Below are 22,824 nucleotides of genomic sequence, written 5' to 3'. Positions count from 1 at the left end.
AGTAAAGCCGCGTTGTAGTTTCAACTTTCAAAACCCACCACAGCAAGTTACAAAAACCGAAAATTAAAGACCCTGCGGTTAAACAAATCTAATTCGAAGCTGGACCTGAATTTTTTTTACCAATAATAGTATGCATGCAGGATGCACTGGTTGTCTAGACTGTACTGTGCAGTAGTATATATATATATAGATTTTTTTTTTCTAAACTTACAATAGGGATGAAAATATGTAATTTAGATCTTTAAAAAAAATCCATATGTTTGGAATAGACTTAAAATGGAATAGATGTATCTAGGGATTAATCGCTTCAAAAAGAATTCTCCCTAGATACATAATACACATGATATTCTATTTTATTTTATTTCAAAATTGAATCAATTTTATAAGTTGAAAAAACACCTAAAATTAGGGATTTCTCAATAGGTAATGTTGCTCCAATACCTAACCAAAGGGCAACTACAGTACCAATCAAAAAGATGTGGTTGAAATGGGTTTTGGAATTTATTAACATTCTCCAAAAAGGGTACTGCTAACAATCCTATAGGTACTGAAACCATTAAAAGAACGCCCAATAACTTATTGGGCACTGTATGAAGTATTTGAAATATGGGAAAGAAATACCATTCGGGTAATATTTCCAAAGGAGTTGCAAATGGATCCGCGGGTTCCCCAATCATGGATGGTTCTAGAACCGCTAAGCCTACGTTACAGGCAATAGTACCTAGAATTACTACTGGAAAAATATATAAAAGATCATTGGGCCATACAAGTTCTCCATAATAATTATGACCCATTCCCTTAGCCAATTTAACTCTTACTACAGGATCATTTAAGTCAGGTTTGTTTGTTATTGGGATATATAGGTGAATTCTTATGGATCCATCCTCTGAAAGAACTGGATATGATAATTTTTCATCATCCGGCTCGAGCACTAATCAAAGATTTCGAATGTATCTATATAAAAAATGTACGTGTTATTCACACATATATGAGAATTCTATGTAAGAAAATAAACTAGATTCTCTTTTTTCGAAGTTACAAACAATTATTTATTGAAAAAAAAAAAAGTTCTTATTAAGTAAACTTTGATAAACGCTCAATACCCGAGGAGGCTTTTAAAATTGATAATGCTTTCTGGGTGGTCTCAAACTTTGCAATTGTTATTCTGTCCAACAAAATCTTGGAACTTTTTACGTACAAAGAATTTATTTGTTACTAAGATAATCCAACCCGCGTTTTTCTTTAGATCTACTTTTTTCACTCCGATAGTATCAGAAATCGAATCAATGCATAGGAAATGAATGCGTTGTCATACTATTAAGTTTACTGAAATAAATATGATATAATTCAGACTATATTACATTACTTATTTTACTGGATCTTACAAAACCTGTTCATGTAGAATATAATCGAGTTTGATCACAGAAAATGATTCTTTTCAAGTAAAACCATCCTACCCTCACTGTAAGAGCCTTACTTGGTGGTTGAAAAAAAAAACACATTTAATTATAAATTCAAATGTGACAGATAAGATAAAGTCAGATATCTATGTGAGGTTCAAGTCACACACTCTCATAATCCATTTTTTCTTCTGAAAGTTCCCTTCAATTATTTGTGTGTGTATGAAAAAAAAATTCAATTTTTGTTAAGTTGAACGAAATATATATATATATAAGTATTTTAAACTTATATATAAACAAAAATATTTTTTTTTGCATAAATTAAGAAAGTTAGTTAAAATAATTTAATTTTATTATTCTCAGGTGAAAAATAAATTTATTTATATTAAAATCCAAAAAAATAAATTTATTATACAATTGTGGTGGAGAGAGAAGGTGGAGGAATGGAGATGGAGGGAGAGATAAACAATTTCATCATGGTATGGACCACAGCTTCAGCAACGATGAGTTACTGCCCCAGAATTTATTACTAGTATCCATCATTTTCAAGATTGGGATATTTTGCTCCTCCTGTTTCATGCCAAATAGCCTCCACTTCATTTTCCAAACTTGACTGTATAAATTGAGAAAATTCCCTCCTAGCGGCAGCGGTCCTATATTCACGCATAATTACGTAAGCCACCTGCCATGTTTTACACCTTAAAATTTCTAAATCCGTCATTTTTCACAAATGAAAAGACAAATACAAACTTATACAATCCAATCCATTTAATTATGGGTTTAACCGAAGGCTTGATCAATTTTGCTTTCATGCCATCGTCTCTCGTATCATGACATTATCATTTCAGTAATAACACGAATTCTAAATCTAAAAAAAAAAATAAAAAAAATAGTATAACTCGCTTAACAAAGTAAATGTCGCATTTAGAAAAAAAATCTAAAATAAGTGTTATATTTAATTTTTTAATGTAATATTAAATGATTTTTTATTAATACTTCTAATAAGTGTGACTTTAATTTCTTAATGTAATATTAATTAAACATTTATTTATTAATTTTCCTAGGTCATGTAAAATAATAAGGATAACACTTATTTTGTATTTTGTAGCGGGGGGGAGTAGTTTCTAGCAAGAATTCATCCTATTATATTAATTTTTTACATGACATTGTCGCATAAATTTTTTTAACTTTCCTATCAGCATATAAATATTCACAAATATTAATAAAGGAACCAATCTTTAAAAAGATACTATAAATATAAAATATTTACAAATAAAATTACAGGAAAAAAGTTCAATACAAAAAATATTTATTCTCCATTGATTACGCTTGTTTGCTTAAAGGATTGCGATGGGATAGATATGGCTGTGCAAACCGAGAGAGCCATGAGCTGCCAGAGTCATATAAGAGTAAATGTTGTGTTTAATTGCAAGGCCTGCCAAGAAACTTAATGCTTCCACACTACCGATGCCTTATGTGAATCTTGGAATTCTGTATTTGACACGAACCTCGGTCCAAATTTTATACACATGTCGAAGTGGCATGCATTATGCATAGCTACCATATATCTGTCAGCATACACTATTATTCTTTTCCACAACTTGTGAAGAGCAAAAGTGTTGAGGTTCACATGGAGACGAAGAAGCGCATAGTATCATTCCAATTACAAGCACAGGCGCTGTTGCTGGTTATGATGATGGTGGCTTCACCTATCATGAGTTGTCCACCCACAGATGGAAGGGGATGCAAAGACTGCATTGTGAACCAGATGAAAAACGCTTGTCCTCCCTGCACACCAATCCTACACTGCATGGCTCGGTGCTTGTGGGATGGCAGCTCAAGGCCCAATTGCATCAAGAAATGCGACTGCAACACCACCTACCCCACCCTCTCTGACTGCAAGGGATGCATGTCCAAGTGCAAGTGCAGCTGCGTCAACTAGCACCTCCCCCCAACAAACTATCACACGATTCATCATCTTAATTACTCGTCTTGGCTCCACCATTATGTGTAACTATATTAAGCTAGTCCAATAATCCATGTATCTTGCACTAGTTCTGAATTTTTCATCAGCAGTTCACTCTACTTTAATTACCTTTTTTACTCAAAAAGTTTGGGTAAATTGCCCGCCCTTACCTGGAGCTTATTAAGGCCAAACACAGACTTCGCTGCTGAAATAAAGCTTGCATAATATTCACACCTATTATTATCCATCTTCTAAGTTCTCACATGATAGTGGAATTGGAACTTGTAAAATCAGTTCATTTTAGTTTTAATTATCTTTGCTACTTTTGTTTATTTAAAATAAGTTTAACCAAATTGAATCCCGACTCGATTAGAAACTCATTAGGGTCACGATAAGAGCTCAAAAAGCACATTCGGATATACTTACAAAATTCAAACTCACATTCTAAGGAGAGGTATTCTTACCAAGTAAGCCAATCAACTTTCTTTGACATTATGTTAATTCCTTTAGACCATATTTATTTCACTGCTTTGTATTTACTATATAGTCTATAGCTAAAGCACAAAGTTTTTAAGGTAAGCAACTATAGAGATTAATTATATTGTACAATTACAAAAACACATAAGAAAGCGTGTGTGTACGTACAATCGTACATACATAATTAAAAGGGGGATGAATCAGGGTTCACGAAGAAACCTTTGTAGGCAGCGAAATCCGAGATTCTGAGCGCAAAACCGTTCCATTTCATCGCCACCGTTCTCCAGACAAATACTTTCTTCCATGTCGGCCAAGACTTCGTCCCAATTCTTCATGGGCCACCAACTGGACTCATCGATTTGGGCCTCGGAGACAGAGTCCAGTATCTCCTGGAGGCCCACGATCCGACGGGTGACTTTCCTCCGAGTGTCCCTGACCGTTGGATCAATTCCGGGCACGGAGTCCAGCCTCAGCAGCAGGGCCATGAGCGCCTCGTTCATTCGCAGTTTCTCGAGGTGGTTGGCGCGCACGGCGTCCACCGTGTCCTGCCGCTGGATCAGGCGCTGCAGCCGATCGGCTTCGGCATCGATGGCGGCGATTTTCCGGTAGAGGACGCGGATGCGGTGGGCGCGGTAGGCGGATTGGATGGAAACGGCGGCGCTGGACGGGGAATTGGTTGGTTGTTGTGGAGTGTGGCCATGGTGGTAGGGGTATGTGACGGTGGTGGAAGAGGGTTTCATGGGAAAAGGGGAGTTTGATAGTCACACATTGGATTGGACAGTGAGTGAGAAAAGAGTGAAAATAAGGGAATGAAGTTGAAATATGTTGGCGCGTAGGTGTTGTGGAAATGAGATGGATGATAACCTTTTGGTTGATGCGGGACCCCACTTGCTTTTCTCCAACCTTCCTCGGCTCCCACTACTCTTCTCTTTCATGTTTAAATTCAAATCCTCTGATAACTTTTCGTCCATGGATGGATGGATACCACATGATCGTATTATCTCCATAAGCAAATCATTATTATTAGATATTTAAGTGTCATTTTTTACTATTATGTGTCGGCCTTATCTTATTTTCATATATTCAATTTTTAAAATTTTATTTTAGTATTTATATTTTTTTATGTTTTTCAAAAGTTTTATTTTGACAGGATTCATTTTGATTTTTTATATTTTCAAAAGTTTTATTTTGATTTTTTTTTAATTTCTGAAATAATTAATTTAAAATAATAACAACTAAAACCATCATTTTCTTTATAACATTTGAATACCTACTTTCCTAATCTTCATTCTCTTTTTATGCAAACTCCATGATCACCACCACAACCTAAATAATACAACCACCTTCCACTAAGATTTACAACCTTCTCAACATTACAACAGCAAACCAATCAGATCCACGACATCCATCTACCAAACAACACAATAGCCATACTGCGACCCAACATCAACACATAAAAAACATTGAATCCCAACACTGATGAGAAGCTTCAAATGTAGCATTGCCATAATTTTAAATTTTGCTTCAATTTTTAGTTACACTATTTTAAATTAATTATTTAAAAATTATTAGAACAGAAATCAAAAAAGACCAAAATAAAACTTTCAAAAAAACAAAGGATAAAATAAAAATTTTAAAAACACAAAGAGTCAAAATAAAAATTTTAAAACTTAATATATCGAAATAAAACTTTTGAAAACATAAATGACTAAAATCAAACTTTCAAAATTTAATGTGCAAAAGTAAAAAAAAAAAAAAAACTAAAATATAATAGATCAAAAATGACATTTATCCAACTGAGATATTGATAACTTCGCAGGGGGTTATAATTATCATGTTAAAACAGATTTGAATAGGACCAAAAATGTTTTGTGTTGTTTTTCCCAATTAGAATTAGTGTCAAGTGTAAACTGTTAACTGAAAATTTTAACTTTTAAGGTGAATTTTTATTATGCAAGTTATTAAAGTAGACTTCAAAGAAAAACACCCAAATCACGTAAAGACTTATTTCATAACTCTGAAATCTTTGCTTAAACATGTCACCCGGCGTATATTCAGTAATTGTGTATACATTGGACATTATTAGCATTGGGCGGTCGGTTCGGTTTGGCATTACAGCGTACAACTGGTGTGGCACGAAAATCGCCTTGTTTGTAAACATACGACTATTATACCACGTGCAGCAGGATGATTTTGTAGAATTTGATAATATTTTTTTTATAAGTATTGGTTTATTCCAATGTTGGATCCACACTATAGCATAAAAAAGAAAAATATAAAACACCAGCTTTATTAAAGTCAAATTATGAGCCGAGTAAATAAAACACGCTATGTGGAAAGGAGCCAGATACTTGATTCTACAACTCCTCCCACCACAACTGGTAAAGACTATGAAATGATACTGACCTCAGGGAGCTGCGGGAACAATCTTGCCCGAGCAGGTACCAAACCCAATAGTGTAACCATTTCCCTGCAAAGCAAGAATTTTATATCTTACCATAAAAATTCAAGTCATACAACTAGTAAATAAGAAAGATCAAGAACTGCTTCATGATTATAATAAAACTTTCAATGTGACAATCAAGAAACTTGCCTCGGCTATAATCAAAATAAGTACGGCACATCGTTTTAAAACAATCTGAGCAGTCTAATTTAGAGGTATGCTGCAGTCATATATGCTCAGCCATAGTCCAAAGAGGAAAAGAAAACCCCTACTATGTGTAGGTTTGGAAGGCTCAAACGGGAATTGAAGCTATTTTCAACATGTTTAGAAAAATGTTTGGTGAATGTTTCAAATGGCAAAATGTAGCCCAATTTGATTATAGTGGAAGCAACTATGTAGCTTTTGCATTGGATGGAGAATTTGTAAAAGTTTCCAAGCAAAGATCAATCTTAACCAAAATCAATTTTGCAAATGCTCAGCCATTGACTCTTCACTTATAAAACTGTCAAAAAAAATGCAACTATTCAAGAACTTCATATCAAAATAACATTCTTAAAAATCAAGCTGATTAATATTGTAGTGGAATGCTTATAATTGGGGCATAAGTGAGAACAATACCAATATGGAAAATAGAGAAATTGGGGAAATGATATTCCCCTTGGAAATATGCCAACAAGTAACTAAATTAGCAGGACTGCTGCAGCAATTCAGGTCTAACAACACAACTAATCAGATATTTGAGAAAGTAAATTAGCAGTGATTCTGTTGTATGTTTTCGTTATTGGTCCCATATGCTATAGTCTGATAGAAACCTGGTATCTCCGTCAAAAAAAAATAGAAACCTGGTATCTTATTAATAGAGTAGGGGAATTCTTCCCCAACTACAGCAATGTAGAACTTAAATCCTGTCACAAATGACAACTTGTCTCTCTCTCGACCTCCCCTCAAATTTATAGGCAATCTTCCTTAGTTCCTCTCCATCTCAGCCATTAAACTAACAGATATAAACAACTAACTCCCTCTCTCACTAGCTAATATAACAACTAACAAATATTTACAACCAACAGATATTAACAGACATAACAATACTCTCACTAAAGTTTCACCTTGTCCTCAAGGTGAACAGCTGAACAAGTCTCACCAAGGTTCCAGCTGCTTGCAGCATAACAATCAAGCCAACTCAACTACTGCAGTTTCAAAATGGCCCCAACCCCTCCTGGGACAAACACAAACAGGTGCCCTGTTTGCTAAGGCATTTTTTTGCCATGAAACAGAGCCTCAGTGTCTCTGTAATTGTACTAACCTGTTGCAGCTGAAAATTATCAAAATCTTCCAATTTATGTACTAATATGGTTGAACACTCTGATGCATTTTTAAACCCACCAGAGTCCACCCTGATAACTAAAACAGAGTCATACTTCTTGAAGATAGTGTAGTGCTCTTCATACCCTAAATTATTTTACTAACCTGTTGCCGCTGAAAATTATCAAAATCTTCCAATTTATCTTCTGATATGGTTGAGAACTCTGATGCATTTTTTAACCCACCACAGTCCACCTTTTTTATATCTAAAACAGAGTCATAATTCTTGAAGGCAGTGTAGAGCTCTTGATACCCTAAAATTTTTGCCCACACTACCAATTGCATAGCATCATCTACTTATGTTTCCTGGTTCAACAGTTCTACCCCAAAGTCCCTCTCTTCAATCTGAGTACTCTCCATATAGATCATGAAAACAATCTAACTGTTGTGTTTTTCATTTCCCTCTTTCCCTTCTCCCTCTTTAGTGTATTGGGCTGGGTCTGTTGAGTCTGAAAAATAATTTTCTTGAAGAGTTCCAATTCTAAGGTTTGTTATTCTCTATTCTTTTGCATTCACAATATAGCTTCTTTCTCCGTCACCTTGATCCTAGTTGATCTCTAATTTTGTTTCTGGTTCTGGTTTACAAAGGTTTGCTTCGTCTCTCCCATGATGCTTCTTCTTGTTTTCCACCTCCATATCTTCATTACTGCATCTTGGTTCCCATAGTTCTTGTTCCTCTTTCCAGACCCAAACTAGTTGATCAAAATCATGCTCTGGTTGGAATCTTTTGACCAGCACCTTCACAAAGATCCACCATGCTGCATTTGGGTAATGCCATTTCCATGTTAGCCACCAATTAAGAGCACCACCTCTCAGAGCTTTCAAAGCCTTTGATAGCTTCTCCTGGATCAAAAGCTGACAAGCTAATTCTGGATCATGTTCCAACGGCTTCAAAATATTGTACCCCACCAATCATTGAATCATCTTCAAGATTCAATACCCACTACTACAAGATAAAAGTTCTGACACCAGTTGATAGAAATCTGGTTGTTACAGAGAGTAGGGAAAATCTTCCCTAATTAAAGCACTGCAGAAATTCTTCAAGGATCTGCACTTCCCAATGCCCAAAGGTCTCTATCTTCTCACAAATGACGAGATGATCTCTCTCTCAAACTACCCTCAAATTTATACACAATATGTCTTAATTCTTCTCAACTTCAGCCCAGCAAACTAATAGGCATCAACAACTAACTCACTCCCTCACTAGCTAATATTAACAACTAACAAAAATTAACAAAACTAACATGGTCCTAAGTTTGAAATTCATAAATTTGAATAGTTAAAAACTAGATACTGGGAAATGAAAACTAACAAATCTCTCAAGAAAAACTGAAAAGATAACAGCATTTTAGCAAAACAGAGGCGTTGAAGATCTTAATTGATTGTAACCTTGCAATATCCAGTTAAGATAACTTCATCTCCATCTTCAAGAAATTTCTTATTTAACCCATTCACTGGTACCGCGTTTTGTCCATTCCACGTTAATTCTAGCAAGCATGCCCGGGACTCCGGCTCCTATAGTGAAAAGCACGTATTTTAACTGAAATTAGTTGACCAGTTGAAAAGGAACAATTCCCTCTAACTGAAAAAAAAGTTAGACTGCATAAAATATGGAATCTTACAGGACCACTAACTGTCCCAGTTCCGAGGAGATCGCCTGGCCTAAGGTTGCAACCGTTGATTGTATGGTGAGCAAGTTGTTGGGTCAATGTCCAATATCTACAAAGAGGCAGAACAAGTGTGATTTTTTTGTATTATGTATAACTGTTTCAAAGTATAACTTTCTCTAATAGGCAAGGGCAAGCAATTATACGATGGAATGGAAAGATGTAACAGAGCCTACTTGTGCACTATGTACCCAGGAGAATATATCACCAAACATAAGTCAAACTATGCACAAAATAATACTAACAAGTTCCATGCCATTCACATCTTTTAAATCAACAACATGATCGCAATTGCCTTCCAAGCTAATATATATATATATATATATATATATATATATAGAGAGAGAGAGAGAGAGAGAGAACTAATTAAATAAACTGAGCTGTCAATATTAGTTGAAGAGAAATTCCTTACAAGTGCTTTAGATTAGTCCGTGACACCACACCTGAATCTTCATGCCCCGCAGGTTTTATGTGAGCCTTGCAGAAAAAAACAATTTTATGATTAACATAATAATCTAAAAAATTAATTGTATTTTGTTAGGATCCAATTGCAAGGTATGGGACTTTAGTTCCACACTGGAAGCATGGGATTCTACACTCTAGTGTGGGGTTTATAAGGTTTTGGGCTCTCCAACGACAACAGCTAGCTTTTTCACTAGCTTTTGTGGTGTGGTTTTCCCAAAGTTCTTATCATTTATTGTCTAGGAAAAAGAATCCTAAAGTCTACTTCAAATACAGCAGTACATAAGGACCATAAAGAAATGCCATTAATCTGAGATACAAGAGGAAATAATATGAAGCACATGCATATAAAGGTACTCTGAAATACCTCTAGGGAAATATCATAGATTCTGGATACTTTTTCAGTCAAGTATGGAAGTGGAGGAGGATCCTGCATTTTATGGATAATGTAAATAACGTGCTAAGGTTAATTTGAACTTTAGACATGAACAACCAAATTATAAAGTTCCTACAATGTCAATCTCGAAAGAAAGAAACCAGTTACCTGTTTTGGGGCTTCGCAAGCAAAAGGTTCTAATGCTTCCAAGGTCACAATCCAAGGTGATATTGTTGTTCCTGTATAATTATAGTTAGCACCATAAAGGAAGATTAACTCTAAAATAATGACCAAAAGGTGATGGTTTCTGTCTAGAGCAAATGGCACATGCAATCATCCATGTTGGATATACTGCACAAGTCCAAATGCCCAGCTTTTTTCAATTAGGACTTAAAAGATATTAAGTAATTGTTTGAAACATCTTACCAAAACTCTTGCCAAGAAAAGGACCAAGAGGAATATATTCCCATGCCTGAATATCTCGAGCTGCCAAATACAATTCAGTAGAGCATCAATTATTGGGCATAATAATAATAATAATAATAATAATAAATAAATAAATAAATAATATATTGAATTGGAAAACTACCACTCCAATCGTTCATTACAACAAGTCCAAAGATGTGATCTTCAGCATTGTTAATATCAACAGGTTTTCCCAATTCATTTCCAGGTCCAACAATAGTAGCCTGCCAATAAACTAAGATTTTAAGCTTAAATAAAATAAATGAAAAACAATGCAGTACCAAGATAACTCATTTAGAACAAACTATATACAAAGAAGAAATTGAAACAATGTTTAATCTTGAGTTTCATATTTTTAAAATAAAAATTTACATATGCATTTTAGTGAGTAAAATGGCCTGAGAATATATATGTAAAAAACAAGCTAACCATTTCCAACTCAAAGTCTAGCTTTAATGAAGGGCCAAAGTAGGGAGTAGAGCTGCCAATTGGATGAGCTTGACCTCTGGAAAGCACAAAGTGGCATGACATTGTGAGATAGAATGCAGAGCAATTAAATGCATAATGTCTACAAAAGGAACTAGAACCCGGTACTGTCATAAAATGTTTCTATTTTCATGAACATACAACACATGAAGTATGATAAACAACCAAACATTGATGTGATATATCTTTATATGTTCATAGCCATAAGACTTACAAAAAAACAGAAGATTCATAAAGCCATTTAAGCAAGCACACAAACTCAACCAGAAAAGTTTACAGTTAGCGTCAAAACTTATCACCTTGGCCGAACAATATCTGTTCCGGAAATAACAACAGAAGATGCTCGTCCATGGTAGGCAACAGGCAGGCGATACCTGTGAAACAAGATTAACTTTTTAGTTACAGAAAAAAAATTAATCAAATTTGTAAAGTCTTTTAAATCAACGCACCAATTATCTAGAACAGGAGTCTGTGGCCCACGAAAAATGAGCCCACAATTTTTAGTGTGATGCAGAGACGTAAAGAAATCGGTATAGTCCCCAACAACAACAGGGAGAAGCAACTCCACAGTACTCTGAAAATTCAAGCACCAAAATCATTAAAGAAGTGACAAACACAACACAACCATTTTAAAATAATAAATCAGGAATGCCGATTTACAATACCACAGGCAGTAGTGATTTCTGCCTCAAAACCACGTTGTCCCTCAAGGTTGGCTCAGTTGCTGCATTTAAAAACAACCCAATTGACATAAGAACCAGCCATTGCAGCTCACACAAACTTTAACATGCATGTACACCCTCATAAGCAGTGCAGTGTAAAAAAGTGAACAAATAGGCCTTGTTTGTTTACTGTTTTCAAAAATACTTTTCTATTTTCTAAAATTTGTTTGTCCAAATAATGAGAAAACATCTCCCATTTCTGGGTTTTTAGTTTTTAAAACACTTGTTTTGGAAACAATTTTCAAAACTTAATAGAATTTGGATGAAAAATTAATTGTGAGTGATGTAGAATCATTTTAAAAAACAGCTTTTAAAACAAAAAAGCAAGAAGTGAATCATACAAGCCTTAAAAAATTAAACAGAAACAACGTAAGGTTACATGTACCTGATAAAAGCTTTTGAAGAGTGGCACGAGCTTCCTTCCAAGCTGGCCTTCCCAGTGATACAAACTTATTTAGATTAGGCTGTCACAGTACAGAGATAATACAGTTAGACCACCAGAGTTTCCCATTTCCCATACCCATCACGACCCAATATCGTAAAACCTTATATTAAAAATTAAAAAATAAATGAAAACAACGTTGCATGTTACACAAAAAGATGTAAGAGAGAGAGAGAGTAAAAGTGTTCATCCTAATATTAATTAAGGTACGTACATTCTTCTCTTCCTTCAAGTTTTTCAGGGAAACAAAAAGATTGTGACAAATCCATAAATTACGACATCTTAGGCTAAAATTAAGGTACACTCTTCCGCCTTCGCTTCTTTTTTTTTTTTTTTTTTTGAGCTTTGAAGTTACCCAGATTGGTTAGTGCATGTTTGGATAACAAATAAAGAAACTCAAAAGTACTTCTACTCTCAAAGCAACAAATTCTTCCTTCTTCATTTTGTGTCTTGGAATTCAGAAATGTGCATTGAAATCCCCAAAAAAAGAAAAACACGTTACCAACTTGTACCCAAACATAAGTGAAAGGCAGATTGAAGTTGAGGAAGTTACCTGGAGGAAGCAATCGGAGTTTTTGAGGAGAGGGCCGTCGAAGAGACCAGCGGAAGAGATTTCGGAGAGGTCGAGGACGAAGTCTCCGATGGCGACGCCGGGACGAGGAGGAGAAGCGGATTGGGGCTTGAACACTCCGTAGGGGAGGTTCTGTATGGGGAAGTGAGAATCTGGGTGGACCGAAACGAAAGATTGAAGCACAGCCATGGTACCGTACTGGCAGTGGTGATGACGGTTACTGCTCTAGCTCAGGTCAATGCTGGCAGCAGCAGCACTTTGAAAGAGACACTGGACCGAGAAGAAAGAGAGAGACTAGTGCGTATCAGGAACAAGAGCATGATTTATTTTATACAGTTGTTACAGTATTCTTTTTATTATTTCTAATCATGTTATTTGATACTACATACTAACTCATTTTGTCGTAATTGATTTCCGTCAAAGATTAATGAGATCTTCTCTTTTTAATTAATTTTTTTTTTCACAGAACTTTAAAGTTGAGATCTTGTTTAGTTGTTTTACGATATCAAATCTTACTCGGATTAATGATTTATTGATACAAGTATAATATTTATAAAAAAAAACTATTTAAATTTGTAATATTATATTTTTAAAAATTATTTATGTACTAAAAATGAAAATAAAATTAAAGTATTTTATATTTATAGAGGAATATTAAGTAATTTCTTTCTTTAAAAATTATATTGAGTTGAATAATTGTTTCAAAGATTTTTTTTTTCTTTTACTTGGCTTTTTTGGCTTAAAGTATTTGTTTATTGAATCATAATTTCGAATTATGGGATGGTTGTTGAGAAGGTATCAAGGGGTTAGATACTGGATAGCCACAACTACCTCCCACTCGAAGCATCCGCTCACCTTGAATAGGATTAGAACTCATGATTTGAAACCAACTCATGATTGGAAACCAATTAGTTCACATATGATAATTATTTATATGTTTTTATCTTTTAATTAAGTAGTTTGCGATTTAAATTTTAATTATTTTTTGGATATTAAATAATTTGTATTCAGAGAAAAATATTCACCTTAAATATATTTATAATTTTTAACAAAGATTAATCATCACTTTTATATAAAAAATCATGATATGAAGATTACTATTAAATTTTTAAGGGGAATTTTTTTTATAATTATTTAGGCTTACATGAGCTCACCAAAATCTCATGTCCTAAAAAATATGTTTGTCCCTAGACTAATACCCATGGGAATAGCAATTAGGATTTATTATTATATTTTGTGGATAATTAGATTTATTATTTTTCAACACTACTAGTTCACGAGATCAAATATCTGGGGTGGAATATTCGAAGTCTGTACATAAGCCAAATTCTAGTTGTGTATTTACAAGGAAGGATTTCGACGCTTAAATAAATATTTATAGGAGATGAAGCGTGTAAGAGTTAAACAGATAATGCCTTAGGTGTGTCAGGCTTGTTTATTGGATTTTTATTTCTCTAGGATAATGTTTCTCACGTGTTGATGTATAAAAATACATGGACAAATGGCTTCAGGTGCACAGGCTACCCACGAAACTTACATATATATATATATATATGAGTCTCATTTTTTGAATCCTTTTAAAAGTGAACTTTTTAGCCTTACCCAAGAGTCCCACCAATATTTTAATCTCTATTAAAGATTAAAATATAAAATAAGGTATGTGGTTTAGCAAAAAATGGGGGTATTTTAGCAAAATTAAAACCCCTGACCTAAGGTCCAACTCTAATTCACAACACTACACTAAACCTAAATGAACCTCCACACGGCTTGCACTGCAGCAATCTCCCTCGCACTCCTCTTCTTCTCTTTTTTTGTGAATGTGGGCTACCCGCAAAACCCACGGGTTCAATAAAAATGAACCTATTTAGAAAGCGGGACATGCTAGGTGCACCCAGCAACATTGCTATTGCACCCAACAATTAGGTGAATGGGCAAAATTACTCTTGTATTAAAAAAATAATTCCTTCTTTCGAAAGAAAGTTCTTCCGGTAGAACAATTTATTCTATCAGAAGAATCTTCTTCTGGAAAAGTTACTGGAAGAAGTTCTTCCGGTAACTTCTCCGGAAGAAGGTTCTTCCGGATGAACAATTTGTTCTACCGAAAGAATCTTCTTCCGGAGAAGCTACCGGAAGAAAATTCTTTCGGTAGAACAAATTGTTTATCCGGAAAAATCTTCTTCCGGAAAGTTTCCGAAAGAAGGTTCTTCCGGTAGAATAAATTGTTCATCCGGAAGAACAAATTGTTCTACCGGAAGAACCTTCTTCTGAAAACTTTCTGGAAGAACCTTCTTTCGGAAGAACAACAATTTGTTCTTCCGGAAAGTTTCCGGAAGAAGGTTCTTCTGGTAGAACACAAATTGTTCTTCCGGAAGAATAAATTATTTTTTTTAACACAAGGGTAATTTTGTCCATTCACCTAATTGCTGGGTGCACCAACAATGTACACCTAGCATGTCCCTTAGAAAGCGAGTTTCGCAGCACAGGCTTCAAGGTAACGGATTTCATGGGTTTACCTGCATGCCCACCGATATGTATAAAGAGATGTATCAAATTCCTTATTTGTAATGGTTTTGTACTCATTATATCATGGGAAGTTGTTATTCTCACCTTCACTTTTGCTCTTTTGTAACGGTTTTGTAGTCATTTTCTCATGAGAAGTTGTTATTTTCATCTTCATTTTTGCTCTTTTGTAATGGTAGTGGCAGGCAACGACTTTGTGCTCGAACTTTTGTATTAAAAAAAAAGAAAAATTGTTGAAACTATTAGAAGAAAAATACAAAAAAAAAAAAAAACATTACGTGTTGAAAAAATCTGCCTTTGAATAAAGGCTTCGCAATTGTACTCAAACCAATTAAAAAGAAAAGCCAAGCACACAATAATTAACAAGACAAAAATACTTCTTTAAGAAGAAAAGACAAAAATACAAAAAGAAAAAAAATAATGTAAAACGTTAAGTCATTCATAGATAACAAGAAAGCAAAAGTCCTAAAACCCTGAAAGTTTTTACAAATCTTTTTCGATCTTCTGATGCGTTTATTGGATTATGATAAGAGCTATATGCATGTAATATGTTTGTGATCAAACCACTTACAAAGAAAAAACAAAAGAAAAATATATAGCTTTAATATTGTGCCAATTAATAACATTAATATTGTGCATATTTAGTTCTTAAATATTTTTCAAATAGAAATTTGAAAATAATTCGGAGATTAATGATTAAGAATTCCATAATTCGGAGATTAATAATTTAGTCACTCATGTGCATTAACGATAATTGATGTTTTGAAATGTTAAAATAAATTGACAAAACTAACCCTATTTTAGGTGGAAAATAAAGATTAACAATAGACTAAAATGTAATTTTTATTTTTTTATTTTTTTAAATCGTAAATTTAGTCTCCTTATTTTTTTAATGGAGACATTTTGTCTCACGTTTTTTAAAAAATTGTAATTTTAGTCTTTTATTTTGTTTTAATTGAGATATTTTACCTCCTCTTAAAAAAATATTATTTCAATCACCATGAATAATTTTAAATGTTGATTTGTATATAAAGTATGTGTGTTTGTTAAAAGGATGGTTCAGGACGAAAAAGACTTCCAAGAAGTATAATTTTTAAAAAATTTCAGAATTATAATTATTGGACCCAACTCGAACTAGTCATGTCAATTCACTTGTTTGCAAATTAGACATCCAATTATTCTAAGTCACTTGTTGGATCGGTTACGTGACCTTGAATTGATAACTAGACAGGTCATGTATTTTTTAATTTTTTTTATATAGTTAAACAACATCACTCATATTAAAAAATTCAATTTATATTTTACACTTATAAATTTACTTATTTGTTTCATCAAATATAACCACATCTTAAAATTTAAGATTAATAAAATTATGATAATTTTTTATTTTTTCTTCATTAACTTGTGTGTATTAAATTATGGTTATCATTGTACAACATTGATATATATTTAAAATTCTAACTTAAGGTTATTTACACTAAATTCTAAAAAAATGCTATATGTTTAAAATTTTAAACTAATTTATAACTATATATTTTCTAAATATATTTTGAATTTTATTATACTTTAGATTTATCTAATTTTTTTTAATATAAATAGAATCAACTAATAACTTGTTGACCCAATACCCTGTGGATTCAATAATAACCAGTCCGATTCTCATGTCTGATAACATTGTGAGGACCATCTGAGTCATTATTCCCAATTTACTAATTTACTTGTAATATATATATATATATATTGGGCTTGGCTGTCTATTGGGCTTGGCTGTATCAGCTTTGCGTTGGAATTTTGCCATGAGATTCAGATGCTGAGCACAAAATTGTTAAACAGAAATCTAAAATATGGAACCCTAGAATTTGTGTGTTTCTCGGAATCGGTGAACGTTTTCTCTGGTTTGTGGTGTTGAGACGCAGAGAAAAATGTCGACGGACCTGCAATTGAAGTCGAGTTGTAGCGGATGCGGATCAACGACGGATCTCTACGGAAGCAATTGCAAGCACATGACTCTGTGCTTGAGCTGCGGCAAAACCATGGCGGAGAAACGCGCCAAATGCTTCGATTGTGGGGCCACCCTCACTCGCCTCATTCGAGTTCGGTTTTTTCCCCCTCTTACTTTGGCGCTTTCTAATTTTACTCTATTCGGCGCTGGCAAGCTAATTAAACATGATATATTCGGTTGTTTGTGATAGGAATATAATGTTCGTGCAAGTTCTACCAATGATAAGAATTACTTCATTGGAAGGTTCATAAACGGTTTGCCTGATTTTTCGAAGAAGAAAAGTGCTGAGAACAAGTGGTCTCTGCAGAAGGATGGACTGCACGGACGCCAAATTACTGATACTCTGCGGGTATTGAAATCTATCCTTGTGTTATTATTGTTGCTTTGTCGTTATAGCTTCCAAGCGTGGTATTTAGTTAGAAGGAGTGCTTTAAAGCACTGTATTTCTCAAAAGAAATGCTCTCTGAAAAATTGGAAACTTGTAATACTTAAGTATTACTTTATGCTTAGGAATACAACGACATATCATGTCACGGTAATGTCGAAGTTCAAAGCTTGAATTGCCAAGTGGATGATTATTAGGGAGATGGATCTACGTTAATAAAAACGGAAGTGAATAGTTTCTATTTAATTGTAATAGATCGTGTTTTTCTTGATGCATAATTTCTTGTTGCATTACATAGGAGAAGTACAAGAACAAGCCTTGGCTCTTGGAGGACGAAACGGGTCAGTCCCAGTTCCAGGGTCATCTAGAAGGTTCCCAATCGGCTACATATTACCTGCTAATGAAGGAAAGGAAGGAGTTTGTTGCCATTCCTGCTGGTTCTTGGTATGCTTGTTGTGTTAAGGATTGTGTTTGACTGTGAGAAGAATGCTCCTATGAAATTTGCTTGTTTTTCTTTTCTTTGGTAATGTCCTATTTTTTTATTACCGGTTGAAAAATAGTAAGCAGATGTGTTGTAACTTGTATGGCATGTTTGTCTTTTTAGGTACAACTTTAACAAGGTAGCTCAATATAAGCAATTGACATTGGAGGAAGCAGAAGAGAAGATGAAGAATAGAAAGAAAACTGCAGATGGATATCAAAGATGGATGATGAAAGCAGCAAATAATGGCCCAGCTGCATTTGGTGAACATGGGAAATTTGATGACAAGGAAAGCAACACAGGTGGAGTGAGAATCCGTAAAAAAACTGGTGAGGATGATGAAGGTCATGTCTCTGATAAGGGAGAGGAGGATGAAGAGGAGGAATCAGAAAGGAAGAGTAGACTTGGACTAAATAAAAGAGCTGGTGATGATGATGAAGAAGGTCCAAGGGGAGGGGACCATGATCTAGATGACGACGATGTTGAGAAGGGTGAGTATCTTGCCTTCTTTGTTCATGATGTTTCTGATTAGTTTTATGAAGTGTTGACCTATCTACTATGCAATTGCATGCCATAATCAGTCAGATAGGCATAACACTTATGCAACTGCTGAGGTGGGATATGCATCATAAAATGTTGGAGATGAGAGGAAACAACTATTTCTCTTCTGAATATGATTCAGTTCTATAGGAGTTCTCAAAATGGCCTTCTTTTACAGTATCTAACTTGATTACTTCATTGTTGTGACTTGTGTATCTGCTTACTCACTGGAGGATATTGCTTAGAGAGTAAATAAAAATAAATAAATAAACTAATGCTTCCATGAATCAAATATAGGCTTCATATAGTTCTTGTTTTTAAGTATTTATTTTGAACTTGGATGTAGCTACTAGCTAGGATTATAGAATTCATATAACTTGTCAATACTGGTGGCCATAAGTTTGCTGTGTGTGCGTGATTTATCAAAAGTTTTGAATTGTAAAAAATATTACAGGGCAGGTGCATCTTCAATGTGTCTAATAAAGTTTACTTATTTTCTAGTAATATGACTTTTTTTTATTAATACTATTAAAAAAGCTGACAAAGAAATTAAAAGATTTTGAAAATTAACTCATGAGAACATCTTGTTTGAAAGTTGACTGACTTGACAGTCTGCAAACCAATAAGTAATAGACTGATAGACACATTAGACTTGGCTGTCTCATGTCAAGAAAGCATCTATTTGCATGTTGCAGCAGCTGTTCATCTTTTCCCATGTAACATTTCTTAGAAAATCAGTCAATCATGCACGGTAAGCCATAAACATGACACCATGAATTATACAATGTTCTGAATCATACATCTGTTACAGGTGATGATTGGGAGCATGAAGAGATTTTCACTGATGATGATGAAGCTGTTGGCAATGATCCCGAGGAAAGGGAGGATTTGGCTCCTGAAGTTCCTGCTCCTCCTGAAATCAAGCAGGTTAGTTTTGGATATCTAATGGTGCTCTGTTTAGTCATTATATTGCCACTTCCATGTCTTAGCTTCTATAATTGATGTTATGTATTTGGTATGGATTTATTTATGGATGTCAAATTATTGTGATACAATGGCTACAGCATTTTGTGCCCCCCCCCCCCCCCCCCTTTTTATCTTGTAGCTCTCCATATGCTATATCCTCACTGGATTTAATTACTTTGTTATGAGAAGAAAATAAGCACAAAATCAGTAAGTCATTTTCTTGGTTGGAAAACATAAAAGATAAATTTGAAGAGAATTTTCTTTCTGAAATAACCTTCAACAGAGAGGCCTCTTTATTGATTCCAGGATTAGAACTTCAGTACTTGATTAAGCTACATTTTATTAAGGGGTTTACTTTGCTCATTTGCATGAGTGGCTTGGTTTCCTTTTTACATGGTAGTATGCTATGCTATATCCTTTCAGCCATGTTATGATATTATCATTTTGGTTACAGGCATCCTTGATGTATTATATTATGTTCTACATATGGTATAAATTGGAGTGGACAGCATTCCCTCATAAATCATTCCTATAATTGCAATTGCAGGATGAGGAAGAAGAGGATGAAGATAATGAAGAGGGGGGAGGTCTGAGTAAATCTGGGAAAGAACTGAAGAAGCTGCTTGGAAAAGCTAGTGGTCTGAATGAATCTGATGCAGAGGATGACGATGATGATGACGATGATGTATGGGTTTTTTTTTCCTTCTCTTCTTTTTTCACTTCGCCATTTTCTTTAACTTTTGATAGATGTACTATAATTGTTAATTGTTCCTTGTGCCACTGATAAGATGAAAAAGTTAAACATAGCTTTAGTGCAAGCAGCAATCCCTTTTGTGGTGAGCCTTTTGCATTTGTGACTTCAGATAGGGGAAGTGGTTAATTTGTTTTGATTTCACTGGAATTCTGGAAAACCTTGCATATGGTTTGAACTGGACTTGAGCATTTTTCATGGATTAATGAGTCATTTTTGTTTGCCTAGGTGGAGGATGATGTTGGTGTTCCTCCTGCCATTGCTACGAAGCAAAAGGATGCTCTTAAGGAAGAACCCGTTGACAACAGCCCTTCAAAGCCAACAGCAACAGGACCTGCTCGTGGAACACCTTCTTCAAAGTCTTCAAAGGGGAAGAGAAAATTAAATGAAGAAGCAAAGCCATCTAATACTGCACCTCCAAAGAAGGTGAAGGTAGAAAATGTAAGTCACTGATTTTTGTGAGATTTCTTGATTATTACAATTATTGCTTTACTTTAACTTTTCATAAAAATGTTGGCTGCTTGGTTAACTTTGATAAATTTAGCACTTAGCTTTATTTTAGAAAGGTATTTTATTGCAACTACTTAATTGGAAAACTTTTTTTGAGAAGATTTGGACAAAAAATGCTCTTAATTTAACTTGGAAGCAATTTTTCCATTGATGGATTCAAACACCATATGGCTTTTATTGTTTTGTTTATAAGATGAGATTTTTTTAGAAGACTCTTTTATCAAAGAAACTTTTTCTGTTACAAAAAGAACTTGATTTTAGATGCTAATCCAAAAGGTTTTCCTATAGATATCATAGAAATTCTTTGTTATCTTATTAAATCAGGAACCAAAAGTGTCCACCAAAGATGGAAATGGGTCTGCATCTAAAAATAGTGCACCTCCAAAAGGTACACCTCCATTGTCATCAAAGGCCGGGTCTTCCACAACCACTTCTGGACCTGTGAGTGAGGAAGAAATTAGGGCTGTTTTAAGGCAGAAGACTCCGGTGACCACTCAGGATCTTGTAGCTAAATTTAAGGCAAGACTAAGATGTTCAGAGGTTAGTGTTACTTTTGCTTTATCCTCGATAGAACTTGATATGTTTGCTTAATTATTCTTATAACCAATTAATGTATGTCATGGTCACAATATGTTTATCTTTATAATCCAAGTCTGCTTTTCACTGCTCCATACTCCCCCATGCCCCAGTCTAATTCCTAATCAGCATTTAGTCTACTAGAATTCCTAAATTGGCTCCAGTTTTTGGAAATTATGTTATACAGAGAATTTTTATGGGGCTCACTTTAATACACTTAACTCTTAAGAATGAATTTGTGACTCTGTCAATGTTGGATTAAAATGATGCAATCTAACTAATAATCATATAGTGAATTATTGCCTTGTTCTTTTGGATAGATGTTGGATGCATGAAATATGTATTAAGTAAGGATTAGAATGCTTATCTGATACCTTTTCTTAGCTTGAGTTCCATCCCAGATATTGAGATAAACAGTGTTTGAAGATAAACCACAAATTGAATGGTAGTTTCTACAATATTACTATAACTAACTGTTAGCTTGTAAAAGCCCAACATGGCTTGCTACTTTGCTCAAAAGCAAAACGAATAGGTAGCTGCATTAAATGGGAGGTAAAAACACCTCTCCCTTGCCCTAACATAGGAACTGTTCCTACCACCCAGCTTGCGCCAACATTTTATATTCTTTTCCTGAATTTTTTAAAAGTTTTTCCCCTTTTGGTGAAGGTGTAATAGTCTTCTCTAACTTGGACTTTTTTGTATTTTTTATTTACTAGCAATTTTCGGGTGATCCATTTGGATTGATGGCTAAACTGCATCTGTGCTTCTTTGCCACATGCAGGATAAGCAAGCATTTGCTGAGATCCTTAAGAGAATCTCTAAGATACAGAAGACTACAAGTGGAGCCAGTTATGTTATCCTGAGAGATAAGTGACAATGTAGACCCCAATGATTGGTTTTGACGGAAAATGCAGCATTAAGAAGAAAATAAGTTCATATACCATGTATATTTTTCACATTTTGGGCCCAATCTTTGAGATTTATACTATTAAGTTAATGCCCATTAAGTGTACGACTTTTGCTTTAAAACTCGTTGAAGATCAGTTTTCTTCTGGGAGATGCAAATTGTACAAGAGTAACAATACTTATTTTTCGTGTTATGTGGCCATTCATAAATGTTGTGAACTGTAAAATGTAGCTTGAGCAATTTCATCAATCATGATATTTCGAAATGCTTTAGGAAAATAAAATAGTTACTGATAGCGCAATAGGTAGTCACTGTAATTTCAGGAATTAAGAATCCTACTCTTAAAA

General features: G+C 34.3%; 3 protein-coding genes across 5 annotated transcripts; 1 reads left to right on the top strand and 2 right to left on the bottom strand.

The window, feature by feature from the left end:
* Positions 1-2,063: 2,063 nt before the first annotated feature.
* LOC114386806 (fumarylacetoacetase-like) lies at positions 2,064-13,167 on the bottom strand. 2 transcript variants are annotated; one of them, XM_028346860.1, is made up of 15 exons: positions 12,822-13,167; positions 12,212-12,290; positions 11,770-11,828; positions 11,554-11,678; positions 11,404-11,478; positions 11,048-11,123; positions 10,743-10,842; positions 10,580-10,639; positions 10,322-10,392; positions 10,145-10,207; positions 9,728-9,792; positions 9,271-9,367; positions 9,038-9,163; positions 6,250-6,313; positions 2,064-2,082 (listed from the first exon to the last, which is right to left on the bottom strand). In XM_028346860.1, exons 1-14 carry the CDS (start codon positions 13,026-13,028, stop codon positions 6,251-6,253), a joined length of 1,266 nt encoding a protein of 421 aa, XP_028202661.1. In that variant the 5' UTR covers positions 13,029-13,167; the 3' UTR covers positions 2,064-2,082; position 6,250. The 2 variants fall into 2 exon arrangements, with proteins under 2 accessions (XP_028202661.1, XP_028202662.1); XM_028346861.1 differs by lacking the exon at positions 2,064-2,082 and adding an exon at positions 5,836-6,096.
* Positions 3,786-4,844, bottom strand: LOC114386807 (BAG family molecular chaperone regulator 5, mitochondrial-like). The gene has a single exon (XM_028346862.1). It carries the CDS (start codon positions 4,581-4,583, stop codon positions 4,044-4,046), a length of 540 nt encoding a protein of 179 aa, XP_028202663.1. The 5' UTR covers positions 4,584-4,844; the 3' UTR covers positions 3,786-4,043.
* A 3,952-nt stretch (positions 13,168-17,119) lies between the features above and the next one.
* On the top strand, positions 17,120-22,755 carry LOC114386702 (transcription initiation factor IIF subunit alpha-like). Of its 2 annotated transcripts, none has more exons than XM_028346739.1 (9): positions 17,120-17,452; positions 17,552-17,710; positions 18,045-18,190; positions 18,351-18,718; positions 19,579-19,694; positions 20,281-20,418; positions 20,713-20,925; positions 21,319-21,534; positions 22,287-22,755. In XM_028346739.1, the coding sequence occupies exons 1-9, from the start codon at positions 17,282-17,284 to the stop codon at positions 22,431-22,433; spliced, it is 1,674 nt and encodes a 557-aa protein (XP_028202540.1). In that variant the 5' UTR covers positions 17,120-17,281; the 3' UTR covers positions 22,434-22,755. The 2 variants fall into 2 exon arrangements, with proteins under 2 accessions (XP_028202540.1, XP_028202541.1); XM_028346740.1 differs by having other exon boundaries at positions 17,125-17,452; positions 22,352-22,755.
* Positions 22,756-22,824: the final 69 nt, after the last annotated feature.

This window comes from Glycine soja, chromosome 15, assembly GCF_004193775.1.
Source record: "Glycine soja cultivar W05 chromosome 15, ASM419377v2, whole genome shotgun sequence".
Taxonomy (NCBI): Eukaryota; Viridiplantae; Streptophyta; class Magnoliopsida; order Fabales; family Fabaceae; genus Glycine; species Glycine soja.
This window is presented reverse-complemented; position numbering and strand designations above follow the sequence as displayed.

What these genes read in the sequence shown, in the direction of transcription:
- LOC114386702 (XM_028346739.1), top strand. Translation starts at nt 17,282, where the DNA reads ATGTCGACGGACCTGCAATTGAAGTCGAGTTGTAGCGGATGCGGATCA. An exon ending in TGACGACGATGTTGAGAAGG is followed by an intron (nt 18,719 to 19,578) that starts GTGAGTATCTTG and finishes CATCTGTTACAG; the next exon opens with GTGATGATTGGGAGCATGAA. An exon ending in ACGATGATGATGACGATGAT is followed by an intron (nt 20,419 to 20,712) that starts GTATGGGTTTTT and finishes TTGTTTGCCTAG; the next exon opens with GTGGAGGATGATGTTGGTGT.
- LOC114386807 (XM_028346862.1), bottom strand. Translation starts at nt 4,583, where the DNA reads ATGAAACCCTCTTCCACCACCGTCACATACCCCTACCACCATGGCCAC.
- LOC114386806 (XM_028346860.1), bottom strand. Translation starts at nt 13,028, where the DNA reads ATGGCTGTGCTTCAATCTTTCGTTTCGGTCCACCCAGATTCTCACTTC. An exon ending in ACTCCGATTGCTTCCTCCAG is followed by an intron (nt 12,291 to 12,821) that starts GTAACTTCCTCA and finishes GTACTGTGACAG; the next exon opens with CCTAATCTAAATAAGTTTGT. An exon ending in CTGGGACAGTTAGTGGTCCT is followed by an intron (nt 9,164 to 9,270) that starts GTAAGATTCCAT and finishes TTTTCACTATAG; the next exon opens with GAGCCGGAGTCCCGGGCATG.